The sequence below is a fragment of the Somniosus microcephalus genome, chromosome 5 (genome assembly GCF_052327205.1).
Source record: "Somniosus microcephalus isolate GS21.2 chromosome 5, FLI_Smic_1.0, whole genome shotgun sequence".
Classification (NCBI taxonomy): domain Eukaryota; kingdom Metazoa; phylum Chordata; class Chondrichthyes; order Squaliformes; family Somniosidae; genus Somniosus; species Somniosus microcephalus.
Window position 1 is genome coordinate 30655348 of NC_140991.1, and position 16200 is coordinate 30671547.

Genomic DNA, 16200 nt, shown 5'->3' on the forward strand with positions numbered 1-16200 from the left:
TGCCATGATTCTGTTGCATTGTGTGTACATGTTCCTAACATTTTTACAGTAATGATACTGTACTGGATATCAAACCCATGAGGCCAGCTGCTGTGAATGTTACAGAACATCTAATTTTCAAGAACTTGCTCAGTGGTCAGGAAAACCTATTGTATAAAGCTTGTTTTAAGTCCAGTTAAGGGCTTGAGCTAATAAGAGTTCATTTAAAGATTTTTAAACCTTTGGAGAGAAAGGCAATTGCCCATGTTCAACTAAGATATAGTTTCACAATGCAAATCCCCCCTTCCCCCCTAACTTGAGGAAATGGAGCAAAATGGAAGATTATACTCCAGATATTGCAGTGAAGAGGGTAGGAGTTTAAAATCTCGCAAGAGCTCTTAGCTGGCACCCCGTGACCAATATAAACACATGCAAGATGTTGCCCAAAGTTTTATGATTGCTGATGAGTCAGCAAAGACCACAGATGGTTCACTGATGACATACTCCAGAGGCCAGAACCAGGCCATTGGAGGGGAAGACAGAACTAGTTATATATAATTACACTGCTATCTAGTCAAATATTTTTATATTGATGTTTTCCAAGATAACAATGTACATAAGATGATTGCTAGCCCATATTTATCAATAAAAGCTGAAATAGGCTAGCTTTACCATATGCACATTGTGACCCTCAATGCTGAATTGTGAAATAGTAATATGAACCTAGAAAAGGCTATGATATTGTAACTTTGAACTGAGATATGCTGTGTCAAACTGAACAGAGTTAGTGCCCTTCTCTAATTCTGAACCCAGTTATTGCGTTGTTTGTGATGATTAAGTTGGCAATCATCCAAGCCTTGACTATGTAGTAGCAGTATAATGAAGTAGTTCTTAGTGGGACATGTTCAGTCTTCAATACCTTTGGAGTATGCCAAGAGTTAAATTGGGGCCTTGTAATTGAGTCAATTTATGTAGGACAACTCAAGCGCCAAATTTCACATGAAAATTCTGCATTCCAATCTACTATTCCTACAAAATGACGAGCCATACCTTTCACCTGGCACATTTTAAGGTTTTGGAGCTGCTAGTACAGAACATGAAGCTTTCAGAAACTGGGATAATTTCCAAGATAAGGGTAGCTACATTACATAATTGCTGCCGGAATTTGTGCTGTAGATCAACCTTTTGTTGAAGGAAAGCACAGTTCCAGCTTGGAACCTAAAAGAGAAATGTCTAACGTTTTTGGGCAGGGGGCCGGATCCATGTGCCACAACTCACAAGTGACCACATATGATTAAATCATTTTTGGGTAAAGCAGAATCATGATTAAAAGCCATACACAGTAGTCATTTTCTTTTCCAATAAAACATTTCAACATTTATTATGAATGTCAGAAAATCAGAAACAGAATCAAAATCAGAACAGCCATATGCAAAAAAAAATTCCCAATTCATAATAATTGGTTGGCTTCCAGAATCTCGGGTTCAGATGGTGCTCTTCTCTCCTGCCCTGACATGCTGCATTGCTGTCTGCTCACCTCAGCCATCTTATTTGGTCTGCTTCACTGTTGCCTGCTCCTTTCGCTGCCACAGCCGTGGTAATTTTCACCACTCTCTAAAGATGCACACTTTGAACTTCCTGAACATGAGGGATTAGTGGAAAAAAGCTGTCGCCTCATCACCGAGTCTTTTGCAATTTAGCCCTGGCCTAAAGGATACACCTCATTGTCATTAGAACTGTGAGGCTCTACTTAAAGTAAGGATGCCTGTAAGGGGGAAAGAGTTCTGTGAAAACACAAATTCATACTGAGGAGGGGTGTGTTAACCATAACATGCATATACTTCATTATTTACAAAGTCTCTTTTTAGAAGAAAAAATGGCCAATGATGTTTAAATCAAATTCAAGGGGGAAAAAAAGGGCTTGCATTTAGATAGCACCTTTCACCACCACAGGACATCCCAGAGCGCTTTACAGTCAATTAAGTACTTTTGAAGTGCAGTCACTGCGTTAACCTCGAGTTTGAAATCTTATTTAGATATTACTTTTTTCCCAGGCGATCTATTTTCACAAGTGGATAAAAATTCTATTTTCTCATCTGCTGTCAGCAGGGTTTATGTTAATGGCCCATGACAGACATTTTTGTTTCTGCCTCGACTTCAAATTTGCAATGAAAAATATACTGAAAGTAATTGCTTTCTGTGAGGCTTGCTGTGAAAGAAATGAGCCTTCATTAAAAGTTATTTGAGAGGCAACTAGGTGTGTTGCAGTGCAATGCAGAAGATAAGTGAGAGTTCACAAAATACAAATCGCACAGCATTATGGTTCCTTATTCGAGAAGGATTAAAAACTCTTGCCAACATGTTTTTTTTTTTATAAATGGCAAATGATGTTGAATGTCAAGAAAAGCTAAAAGATTACAGCAAGCACTAGAATTTAGTTCATACATATATTTTGGGGACTATAAACTTATTGTAGAGCTACTGAGGAGCACTCTAGTATGCAGCACCAACAGTCCACTTGTAGGAAAACAAAGACAAGCACAGCGAGGCTTTGCTCCCAGAGCTAGATGAGACAATTAGGTCTGTAGTTTTATTGCCCAATCTCTCCTTCGCACTCTTGTCTAGTGTAGCCTTACGGCGTTATCTTTCTTTTGAAGAAATCCCTGTTTATGAAGGCGGAAGCACTACTATTAGCTTCCATGTCCTTGGAAGAAGTGGGAGGGAGAAGATTAGCCATGATATTCTCTACTGACTGCTATTTAGGGAACCCGGTTATTAAGTGCACACGTTGAGCGAGGACAGGATTAAGTTTAGCTGATATCTTTGGGACAGCCTAATAGCTTGCTGACACTCGGTGTACAGACCCACACACATCAAATGACCACTTGGGTACAGTAATGAAGGGTTAGCAATGCCTGTGCAACTGTATCTAGCAAGAATCAATGTTTTCAGAAGAAGGAAGAGAAACCTAGGGAGAAAACTGGAGGGGAGGGCAAAAACTAAAACCCTGTATTCTATTATTCGAATACACCAACAAAGTTCACTATTGGGTTACAAGTGAAAATTAATGTTACAATTTGGTCTGAAGTTTGTGAATCTTTACTGTTGACGAGGAGGATACTAAAAAAAATATAAATTTGCTTACTCAGAAGCCCACAATATCCATATTCTGGGCAATACCAACTTTTTGCACTCCAACCAAATGAAGGATCATCCCCTAATGAAAGTCAGCTAAATAATACTGGATCAATCGAAAAATCTTATGGTCGACAAGATTACAGCAATTGACTTTAAGTGCCTCATTGTGTCACAACTTTCACAGTACATCCAATCGCAGTCAGGAAAATGTTGGCGAGCGACAACCTGCACCACTAGCAACAGCCATTCAGGTAACAGTAATATATAGCACAGAAAAATTAGGAAAGATAAATAGAGCTTACAGTCTCATATTGACAGCAACACAAACAGCGCGAGTGCATTCAGTTGCAGGTGCTTCATTGTATTGCAGTGATTAAACTTATCCAATAGATTCTTAAATATAGTAAGGATCATATAAAGCTGGTTTCAAGAACATGATGGGAACTCATGAGTTTTTAATGTTTGTAGGATGCCTTGCTAATAGGTAGGCTCCTCATGATGTTCCGTCCTGTTAAAATTGAGCATCACCTCTCAAAATGTACTTTATTAGCATTGAAAAATGCCCAAGAGGACGTGTTAGTTTAAAACTGAGAAATTCTAGCATGTGAAAAGATGTCGAAGTTGCACTTGCGTATTAATGAGGTAGCTTAGTATCTAAGCAGATTTGATTATGACCCGTATGTCAGTTCCTGAATGATGCCGAATGACTGGGTAGTACAGTGGGCTGGGCAAGGACAACGTGGGTTCAAATCCAACCCAGACTGATTGAAAGGCTCTGCAAAGATTCTGTCTATTTGAAATTACTTTGGGTAGTCTTTACTCAGTTCCTAGTGAGCATGGGCACAGTACAAAACTGCTGAAGCAGAATACTGCAGTACCGTAGACCGAATTTTATTCTGCATTTAACTGCTACACCGGACCTGGGATTGCTCAATACCGGCATGGGTGTCCAAAATGCATTGTTCCATTCCCAGCAGCACAACATTGACTTAAAAACAAATTAAAAAGTTACTAAATTGACAGTGTTTAAGAGTCAGCTCCTGAATATAAATGAGCTCTTTAGCAGTACAGTGGGTTCATGCAAATGGCAATGGGTCCACCCCCTTCAAAAAACAAGCTAAAAAGAGCAGATTCTAAACAATGCCAAACGAATACATTGAGCACTCCTCCTGTAATCCACTACCTGTGCCAATTCATTTTCATCATCTTGTCTACACATTAATTGTGATGGAGACCTTTTCTCATCCCAGCATAGTAACACACAGGATGCTTAAAAACATTATTTCACAGGCGGGAACACAGAAGTAACTCCCTTTCTATTTAATCATGAATCTAAAAAATTTGGATATAAAAAACCTCTTGTGGAATACGTAGCTATGACAAAGGCTGGTGGCAAATTCTCCAAAACAGCCGAAGACTGCTCTCGCTGCATGGCAGGCATTCTTTATGAAGCTCGTTTGCCAGGTGAAGATAATAACATGAACCCATTAATCTACACTGGGAAGCTGATAGATTTAAATCACAGAATACGACTAGACTAAGTTATGTAGAGGCTGGAGCTTTCCTAAATTCAGAACAATTCATGGTCTGGAAAATGAATGCTTTCAACACTCCCTTTGAAATGATTCACCAATCTTACCAATCACCGCCATCCATTAGCTTTGTGAGATTTGTGCATGACAAAATTGATTCTAACTAGCACTTGCAGTGAGTTAGTAGAAATTGCACGTTTGATGACCTTTTCGCATATGCCATTCTTACCCTTTGGCTATACTTAGACTACTCTCTGGGTTGGGGAGACTCAAGGTTGCTGAAGAATGGAACACAACTGTGATTCAGCTAGAAATCTGATGGTCAAAAGTAGGACAATTTTTTTGTTCCAATGCTTTAGTAGTTACTGTACGAGTGTCCTAACCTCGAGAAGAACTTTGTTACAATAAACGTCTAATAAACTTCTATTGACACATATATAGGGAAATCATCAACTTTACTTCAGTTCCAATACTAAGTAAGTAAAATGTCTTTATATTCTTACCTGTAGCAGTTTCTTGAATGGAGTCAACAGTCTCATTGTTATCACAGGATTGAATATTTTCCATTGCAGCTTCTGTTTCTTTACACATTGTACAGATGTAGCATTCCTTTAGCGAAATGTCCTCAGAATTTTCCGAAGATTTGTCACATTCTATGTGAATCCATCTGGAGACCAGACAAGAAACACAGTTGCATGCTTTCAATAAGCACAAAATCATACACAGTGAGTCACAGCTACAGTGATGAACCTTCAAGTTGCAGAGGCACACAGATCATAATGGCCCCAGAATCACTCACTGGACTGTTCTTCTGAGTTAGCCGTTCTCAGTTGGGCGCATGATAAGGGCATTACAATTAGCCGCACGGCTTTTGGGTTACAAGTAGGACAATCAGCCAGTGCTCCTGTTCCTTCTTGCTTTCCAGCAATCATAGAAATTTATGGCACAGGAGATGGCCGTTTGGCCCATCGTGTCTGTGCTGGCCGAAAAAGAGCTATCCAGCCTAATCCCACTTTCCAGCTCTTGGTCCGTAGCCTTGTAGGTTACAGCACTTCCAAGTGATTATCCAAGTACTTTTTAAATACGATGAGGGTTTCTGCCTCTACCACCCTTTCAGGCCATGAATTCCAGACCCCCACCACCCTCTGGGTGAAAAAAGTTCTCAACTCCCCTCTAATCATTCTACCAATTACTCTGCCCCTGGTTATTGACCTCTCTGCTTTGGGAAATAGGTCCTTCCTATCCACTCTATCTAGGCCACTCATAATTTTATACACCTCAATTAAGTCTCCCCTCAGCCTCCTCTGCTCCAAGGAAAACAACCCCAGCCTATCCGATCTTTCCTCATAGCTAAAATTCTCCAGTCCAGGCAACATCCTCGTGAATCTCCTCTGTACCCTCTCTCGTGCAATCACATCTTTCCTGTAATGTGGTGACCAGAATTGTACAGAGTACTCTAGCTGTGGCCTAACTAGCGTTCCCCCCCCGCCGTGTGTGTGCGCGCGCGACTGTGGACATCAGGCAAGAACAGGATCTGCTTCAGCTGTGATGTTTCCCAGTCAAATATTCGGCCAGCACTCACTGTTGAGCCTCACACAAAAATGGCCATTTTGGCAAGATACTGGAAGGCATCCATAAAACCATACCTGGGATGGCGGGAATGACATATGAGGAGAGATTGTTTCGATTGGGCTTATACTCACTGGAGTTTAGAAGATTGAGTGGGGATATCATCGAAACCTATAAAATTCTGTCAGGCCTGGACAGACTAGATGCAGGAAGGATGTTTCTGATGGCCGGGGAGTCCAGAACCAGGGGTCATAGTCTAAGGATAAGGGGTAAGCCATTTAGGACAGAAATGAGGAGGAATTTCTTCACCCAGAGAGTGGTGAACCTGTGGAATTCTCTGCCACAGAGGGCGGTGGAGGCCAGTTCATTAGATTTATTCAAGAAAGAGTTGGATATATTTCTTGAGGCTAAAGGGATCAAGGGATATGGGGAGAAGGCAGGGACAGGCTACTGAATTTGGATGATCAGCCATGATCTCATTGAATGGCGGAGCAGGCTCGAAGGGCCGAATGGCCTACTCCTGCTCCTATCTTCTATGTTTCTATGTAACATAGTCAAATCATTTTGGGGGAAGTGGGGAGGGGGAGGGAAACTGAGAGAAAATAAAATGGTAATAAAAAGGGAAATAAATGGTGCAGTTAAATGAAAAAAACTGAAAAATTACAAAAAAAGAACAAATTAACATGGAATCAAAATGGACAATAAGTTTAGCTTTCCAAAGTTCCAATCAAGTCAGCTTGCATTCAGTTCCAAAAGTCTTGGTTACAAATTTACTGCTCTGCAGCATGTTACGAACGAAGAACATATATAAACAGAGTTCAATGCAACCTTTAATGAAATGGTTGTAAATACTGCACATCAGTCAAATGATTAACAAAAAGAAACCTTAAATGGAATCAGAAGGCGTGTGCTCTGGCTCACCTTAGTGGCAGGCTAACAGTACCACTGGCAATACATCAACTGTCCAATCACTCAACCTGGAAATGGTGTTTGCTACAAGTTATTTTTTGTGGGGGTGTGGGGAAAAAAAGGAGGTGGAGATAAGACAAGGAAACATTGATTTTTAACAGCCAAAAAAAGCCATTGTTCCAGTTTATTTTATTTTTTTTTTTTTAAAACATGGATGGACTGAGGTTGACTACTTCTGTCCACCTACAATCTGTCCCCAAGGCTGCATGCCCAACTGGCTCTTCACAGTAAATGATCGATGTCAGCGTGAAGATGGTCAAAAATCAGTCAAATGGAGGGGTTCAACGGTTTTAAGAGAGTTTTTTTCCTCTTAGTAAAACAATCCTCTATGGAAGGCTGAGAGCAGGCAAGCATATAATCTGATTACATATAAAACACATTTCTCTTTTAAATGAGCAGCTCACCGCTTGCTGATCACTGAATGTACCTATTTCTGTTGAAAGTTGTTTAACGCTTGAGTGAAATACCTGCTGCCAAATGGAAGAACCAGACTCCATTCCAAATGGGATAAAAATCCAAGTTCAAACCTGCTGTTTCTTGATGCTTCAGTGAGCTATACTGAGGCAAAGATAAGCTTCAACAACAAGAGCATTCTCAATGTTGCACTTTCACAGCAACCAAAACTGAAAGAACGACCAGCTAGTGAAGAGTTAATGACTAATCACCAACACTATAGATCGAGGTGCCTCCATCCTATTTGTTCAATGATGAAACGCCACGAAAAGGATCATTACAGGAGTTATCCAAAGAATAATGAAATATTAATCAACATGGCAATAAAAGCACAACGTCTGGCTTTATTGTGTCCAGACAGCAGCTGTTTCCCTTTAATAGTTAAACCAAGGCATTCACATTACAGAAGTGGTTACTGGTATGAATTCTGCTCAAACCTTGCGTGGTGCGGGCACTTAATGGAAAGAAAGGATAGAAGCAAAGAAAGCCCCTGATGTACAAGGGAGGAGAAAAAAAGAAAATCGGAACATGAAAACAGATCCTGCAAGTCAGAAATGGAAAACGAGTTGGAATTCTATGGTTTCGCCTGATGCTTTCCTTGAGCCCAATGCAAAACGAGCTCTTGCCCTGCGTGCAGCTTGATGCACACACTATCAGGTGATGGAGTGTTGCCCAGAGGTCAAACAGAAACCATCATTACTGTAATTAGCTCATTGAATTGACAGCAGGCTCCTTGTGTTTGGGGTCTTTGGATAGCAGAAGAATAAACACCATTTGACTGTGCGACTTAGACTTCAAATTACAAATCACGCTGATATATTAAAGTAAACAGTAGTAGAAAATCAATACAATAGATTTCACCCGAGAACAGGATGTTTAAATTCCACCTCCTTGAATATATTTAAAAAAAATACACTACACATTAACTTTCTTCGTAATACAAAACGTGGACCAGAATCCATTAACATTTGACTTATACATGAAGTTAAGGCCATCTTGATGGGCACAGAAGACTTAAAAACTGGTAAAAAGTAACCAAATAGAACTCTCTGCCAGGGTAAGAGGCTGCCAGTGCATTCCTAATCCCGAGATAGCCTGAGGGTACTCCTCCGTCAGCACAAGTGGAGAACTGCTGAAATAACAACAGAAAATGCTGGAAAAACTCAGCAGACCAGGCAACATCCGTGGAGAGACATTAGAGTCAACGTTTTGGGTCAAAACCCTTTGTCAAGGCTAAAGAGGCACAGGGAATGAAATGGATTAAGAGGTCGGGCTGGGAGAGAACAAAAGAGAAGGACTGCTGATGCGGCCACAGTACAATTTTAAATTCAAATCATCATAAGTAGTTGAGTACAACCAATATAAACACAAAATGAAAATGCTGGAAATACTCAGGAGGTCAGGCAGCATCTGTGGAGAGAGAAACAGGGTTAACGTTTCAGGTCGATTACCTTTCGTCAGAACTGGAAAAGGTCAGAGATGTAACAGATTTTAAGCAACGGCAGGGAAAGGGGGGGGTGGAGGAAAGAACCAATATAAGCACTTCTGATTCTGAATTATCTACATGCAGGTAGATTTTTCAAACCAATCCATTATTAAATGCTCCAGCTACTCAACACTACTGAACTCAATGATGTACAGATGGACAAGGTTAGCTGAGCAGGCAATACTTAAAGCAGCAAGCAATAAATGGATGGTCATAATGCGAGGGAAAAGGACAGAATGGGAACAGAAAGAATCAAAAGAAAATTACTTATGCTACAGGCCACCTTTTATGATGCCGTGGTTCTATCACCCAAGTCAGAGTCATCTCCTTACCTTTTGCATGTCTGACAATGCAGCATATCCTTCTGGGAGTCTTGATGGCAGGTCTTGCCACAGAGTGGACAGGACAGGCTGAGGTCTCGTTGCTGGTAACAACTAGCACAAAGTGAACAATTGTGGTGCCAAAGAGTGCTGGTCCGTGTGCCACAGTCAACACATACCCTGCAATTCTGAAGTAATAGAGGCGAGAGTTAAACTATTATATCAGTGAACTACAACAAAAATACAGACAACCAAATAATGTAAGCCAATTAACGATCCAATCTGACAAGGCTGTTTACAAATAATGAAATAAAAACTAGAAATACCGGAAATCTGAAACAAAAACCAGTAAATTATACAAGTACACAAAGCAGTCAGCATCTGTAAACAGAAAATACAAGTTTTCTTTTCTTTACAGATGCTGGTTAATCGGTTATTTTATTTCCAGCATTTTCTGCTATTGTTTAAAATGACTTATGCAACCTCAGGAATTATCTGACTTCCATGTATATTCCAAGGATTTTGTTGGAAGAAAAACTTTTGGATGAATTCTCATGTGCGTAGAAATCAGAATGTGGCAGCTTGTTATCTGGTGCCATTGGCTTCCACATAACCACTATTTGTAGATTGGCAGTCTTGTGAACGCTGAAGAGTTCTTGGGATTGGTTTGTTGATTACATTGGGGATAGCATTGGTGAAAAAAACTGATGGATGTAAAGATAGCCAAGTCAATATGAGAGAGAGTCAGGAATGTTGTTAGGAAAGGATCGATCAGGAACTGGGTCCAGTGTGGATGAGAGGCCAGAGGTTATTGCATGAAGTCTGGACAATAATGGAAATGAAGAGAATGAGGAATGAAGAAAAACCCTTCAGTCTGTCCATCTCATCCAATCCTTTAGGTCCCCATTTGAGATCTATAGAGACCATTTTTTCATCTCATTCTGGCCTGCTGACAAGTCTGTATTCATGTACTGAACACTGAGAACAGCATTCACTGTGCTAAGTAGCAGTCTATTCCATAATTAGCAAAACAGGTGAAGCTTTGATATACAATGAGCAATGTCATGCAATTTAAGTTTTGTTTTTGTGCAGGAGGAGGGAGAGGTTGATATTTGAACCTGTATATTGGTGCTAGAAAGTACCAGAAACTCTTTCCATCTTTGAAACCCAATGCCAGCATCAATAGCTCACAGGTTAGTGTCAAAGTAACATTCTGGTTCCATAGCACCCCACCAAATCCACCCCACTATAATCTACTTTTCATTTCAGTCATGCTTAGTTGCCCCCCCCCGAGCCAGATTGCCATTTAGTGCCAAATTATAAGCAATTTTGTGATGTCGACTTGCACCCAAGTCAAATTGTTAACTGGCTAAAGTTTTACTTGTACAGCATGCTTCAGACCTATTGCTGACAGGAGGCACATTTCAGAGGGCTATATGGGGAACTGCAGGCACAAACTCACATTGCTTCTGGGGACAAGGCTCGCTGGTGTGAAGCTGCAGTGATTGACAGGTGCTCCTGTGTTTACAGCATATGCCAAAAACTATTACTGAAGCACTGTACCTGAAAATTGGAGGAAAAAATAACACTGACAGAGACATGAGCAGGAGACATGAAAGGAAGGCTAGTTGCAGACTAAAGGTATACCTACAGTAAGTATCGTTAGCACGTCTGAAGATTTCAACACCCCAAATCAAAAATATAGACTACAATTTTATTTATTCCATGAGCTAAGCAAAATTCTATTACTGTGCTGTTATTTTTCTTTTTAAATATTCAATCATTTGTGCAAATCTTACACTGAAGAAAATGATCCTGTGTTTTGAAAGCTAGAAATGTTTTTAGTATTCAGGTTAAAAAGAAAAAAAAGCTAGTAATGTGTATACATTGGTACTCTTAATAAACTGCACTAATCAGAGTAGCGGGGATATGGTTGCAAACCAACAATCCCCATGCGGAGTTGCCAATCTTAGCTAGATCACTATCAGATACAACCAAGTGGACACCATCTGTTCGCCCAAACGGTGCAAGAGCATAGTTGGAGAAATTTATTACCTAGCAGCTAAATCACACCAATACAAACAAGAGGTGCTTTTTTTGGTAAAATTGAGAACCCAAGGCCCAAAGTGCAGGCATCACCAAGGTTAAATAAAAGAAGAACATGAGGCAAAGAGCTGACATCAAGCTTGGGTTTTTCAAAACCTGAAGATTGGATTGGGGAGGCGGGGTGGAGACTGATTACAGGAAGAGGAGGTTCCACTGTTTTGATGTCAAATAAATAAACAAGTTCAAGTAGGAGACCAGGTTTGATTTCTCCAACATTCTTCTTGCTGGCCTCCCCAGCTCTACCTGCACAAACTGCAACTCATGCAAAATTCTGCCGGCCCATATTCTATCATGTATACTCATCACCCCTGTCCTTGCCAACCTACATTGTCTCCAACTTTTAGTGCACGAACTTCACACTTGTAACATGGTTATGCTCCTCTTTTACCCTCACAAACTTCCCTGGCCCTAAATCCCAGCTTGTACCCTCTGATTCTTATATGGTAGCAAAGTCTTCAGAATTTTTTCCCTAAACTTCTTTGTCTCTATCTTTTTCCAGCCTCAAAAGTCTCCTCAAAATTGACCTCTTTGACCATGCCTTCAGTTACTTCCCCAACTTCTCTCCAATTTCCTGCTTGGTGTCCACTGCCCTCCCCCATAACCACCGTGGGACACTGTGAAAGGCACTGTATAAATGCAAGTTGTTATTTTAGAAGATTGAGAGACGAGTCTTGATTTTAACATCGAGGTTGCTGGGAGGAGGAAAAGCATATTGTCAACAGCAATGTTCCCTGTCATTTTTCTTGGCGCCGCGCGGCTCCTTAGCTGCACGGGCCATTCAAAATACTGCACATGCGCAGTCTTAACATTGAAATGCCAGCTGCGCGGGATCCCTACGTTGGTCAACAGTATTTGAAGGAATATAGTACTCAAGGAAGTTGGGTCTAGAATCATTAACCAGCTCACAGTCCTGCCTGGTAACCCATTCCCAGCCCCTTGTGCTGTGGCAAATACTGTACAAGCACAGTTAGTGCTGAGATGGCTTTAAGCTCACAACACACCCCAAGGAGCGAGGAACAGGTTGGGCCAGCGGGAAAATGCGTCAGAGGCAGACAGGAGCCAAAAACAGGGAGCATGGTTTTTTTGTGCCAGAATCAGGCTTGTACCAGCAGCCTCAAAAGGAAAACGTAATAGAATGCTTTTTTCCCCAAACAGGAGGTGGGCAATTTTATGGGCAAGTTAAAATATTTTTTGCTAATTTTTAAAAATGATTACATCTTCTAGATTATAGTTTTAACTGCGCATTCTGAAGAGGCCGAGGGGAAGAGTGGTGGCCAAAATGTTGGTGACAAGCAGGATGTGTCCACCATTGCACCAAATTTCCACATATTTTTCAACAAGCTCTCTCCTTTTATAAACTTTACCAAGTACTTGTGAGAAGAATCTTACAAAATCTATTGAGTCATTCAATTTTCCACTGATTCAGCGTGGATTAAGGCATTATCAACCTCTAGGGACATGAAATTTAAACAGCTGAACCAGGTAGCATAGAAACTATGGGGTCGTACCGTTAAGTTTAAGTTCTGGGTGGGAACGCTGCCAAGCAAACGGCAGACCTGTCCAAGAGTGGCAGCGGGGAAGCCCAGCCGATTTTAATGGTCAGGCCTAGTTAGCACGCAGCTGGCCAACTTCCCAATCAAAGCGGCTTGGAAGTTGGTGGGAAGCAGCGCCTGGCCGTTAAAATTGGACCAGAGGGAACGGCCCCCAGCACTGGTATGTTTTCAGGGGGGTAGGGGAGTCCGACAGGGTTCACGGTTGGTAGAGGGAAGCCCAGGGCAGGGGAGGCCCAAGGTTTCCTTGTAGCGCCCTAAGGAGCACTCCTGCTCCTCCTGGCCCACAAGGAAAGGATCTACTTCCTGACAGCTTTGGCTTGGCTGGGAAGCCATCATTTCTCCCGGCTCAGGCCTCAGATTGATATTGTAGTTGGGCCCCAATAACGTCACAAGCTCAATCTACATATTTAAACAAGGACCCGGCTAGCTTTGGGCGGCTCTCCTTGCCGTCAGCGGGGTGACCGTTTTCAGAAACCTCACAGGCATTTTTCGATTTTTGTTGCATCAGATGCAATGTTAACAATCCAAATGAGTAGAAAGATAACAGATTAAAATTATCACTCACTTTACACCTCCAGCCATTTGTAGGTATCGACTCTATTGCTGGTTGGAGACAAAACGTGTGATAGCCTTTGTCACAGATGTCACAAACCAACATTTTGCTGTCATCACCTGGATGTCTGAAAGGATACAAAATGATAAAATTAAAAACATATTTCTTGCATAAAAATCAAACTCTCAATGATTTCAAGGCTTGCAGAGAATCCTGGTCTTCAAACCCTCACAGATGATGAGGCAGACCAAACCAATCTTATGTTGTATATTTACCTCAAAGCACTGCCAACGACAACAACCCCAACTTCAGTTTACGGGCTAAAAGATAAACAAGGATCAGAGCCCTTCCTAACAAGGTTATATTCGCCATTGCCTCTGGAAGTAGTGGCACTGGCCATTGATGGACTGAGCCTATCCCACACAAGCCTGCATTGTGGTTTGCTGCTTGCTAGCCTGTACATGCCTTTTCCAGCCACTGGGAGAGAAACTAAAGCAAGCAAAATTAAAAAGTGAACTGCAACTTAAAAATTGTGCACATGCAGTGGATTCTCTATATTCCACAATTGAATAATCTGCTCTGCAGCATAAAGGGGTGGACTCCACAGCACCAGGTCCCACGTGAAATATTGCAAAACTATTTGAAGTGGTTCCGCAATATAAATATGCATAGGGTTACTTATGTCATTTATTGAATCTATATCACACACTTGCAACGAAACAGGTAAAGTATCAACATCTTCCATAAACTAAAACAAAATAAAGTAATCAATAACTGATGATAAATAAGCTACCCCAGTCTTAGCATGGCATCTGAGAAATCTAAACTGTTCCCTGAAAACGCAAGTTGTATTGCATTCTCAACTGCAAATGCATCAGCCCTAGACTCGCATCTTCTTTTTTTTTTTTAAACCAGACTTCGAGCTTTAGTACAAATGCACAATTCTAAAAGACAAAAAGAATGAAAACCTGCAGCAAAATTGCTATTTTCACCAAAACTCTGACAAGGTGAATGTTCCTCGGTGAAAACAGACAAGGCTACACAATCAAAGCACTGCACTTATGCTTGTATTTTAAGCAATGTCACAAATTATGACCAAGGTAATTGAGGGCAAACAGCTCTGCATCCACATTTTCTGCAGATCAGTACTTATTGACTGCATCGTGGCGAAGTGACAGACAAGCAGCTCTGTAGCTGCAGATAACAAACAAAAAGCACATATTTCTAGCATTACATTCTTACTACTATTGGTACAATCTTCTAAACAGCATGTTATTTTAGTTTCAATGAATACAGAAGCTTGAAAATTGCAGAATGAATAAAGAGACTGAACATTAAAATAAAGCTATATATTTTCCTTTGTACAGAGTTCAAGAAACATTCCTTTACTAAAATAGTATAGATCAAGGACTTGAGTAAAATAATTTTTCTTCAAGTTTACATACAGGAAAATTTATTTGTATTTTACAATATTTATAACATTTTATTTGCAACTTAGAACTAATTAGTTCCCTTACCCCGCATTTTACTTCAATTACATAATTTATGATGTGATCCATGTTACACAAATCTTGCACTGAAAAAGTATTGCCATCTTAATCCTTAAGATCATGCACTCACATAAAAAGGAAGTCTCTAACGTGGAGTTTACCTGCAGGTCTGGCAGATTTTGCATTCTGGGCACTGCCACCCAGCCCGTTTCAAAGGGGTCACAACTATGTCTAAGCATGCTCCGTGGTAATGCTGTCCACAGCTAGTGCAGAAAAGTTGGTCTAAAAGTTCCCCCGGGCTATCACAAACAGCACAATTTGCTTCTTCCTTGGCTGAAGAACAAAATATTAACAGAAATTACTTGAGTGCCATTTAAAGACAAAATGAGCTGAACCAACAGGAAGTTGAGGTCACTTCCATTTCAGTGGTTACCTGTTGTGCTCAAATCATGAACAAGGATGTATATGAGTCCCTGTATTTAAGGCATTTAAATAAATACAACCACCTCAGAACTCAACATTTGACAACCTCTACCTCAACACATAAAGAGAGCAAGCCACAAGGTGCCTATCTCTCTCAACTTTAGTTGGGCTACTTTTGTTGGTTCACAGATCAGCTTCCAGACAACATATTATGCGGCAGCGAACATCAGCCAAAAAAAAAATACTACCTTTCCACTGGTGGCTCAACGGATAAATGCATCGCCTGCAGTTATATAGGGTTATACCGAAAAGGGAGGCCCCGGATTTAATATTTGGTCTGTGCTTAATTAGCTGATGTTAACTGGTGTGCTATGTATGGGATGTTAGCATTGACTTCAGTATTTCCTAGTTTGGGGATTTGGATGAGGGAGAAAAATAAAATCAGTCTGGATTTCCATTCCTGTTCCCTATCTAGCAACCCTTCTTGGAAGGAGTGGATTGTGTTGATGTTGGGTGAGGATATGATGGGTCTCTGCTGGGACGTCCCTTGTTGTCAACACCCAGTGTCTGATTGCACACATGGTTACTTTGGTAAGGTTCCAGAGAACTCCCAACATCTGCAAAACATT

General features: G+C 40.9%; 1 protein-coding gene across 9 annotated transcripts in view; it reads right to left on the minus strand.

Annotated features, from left to right (window-relative positions):
• Positions 1–16200, minus strand: part of LOC147116985 (histone-lysine N-methyltransferase 2C-like) — a 432640-nt gene that overhangs the window by 191402 nt on the left and 225038 nt on the right. For all 9 annotated transcript variants that reach the window (XM_085987500.1, XM_085987501.1, XM_085987507.1 and 6 more), the window contains exons 9-12: positions 15310–15481; positions 13671–13785; positions 9459–9634; positions 5153–5316 (exon numbers count right to left, since the gene is read on the minus strand). In XM_085987500.1, the coding sequence (XP_085843626.1) occupies positions 5153–5316; positions 9459–9634; positions 13671–13785; positions 15310–15481 (627 nt within the window). The remainder of the gene's footprint in view (positions 1–5152; positions 5317–9458; positions 9635–13670; positions 13786–15309; positions 15482–16200) is intronic.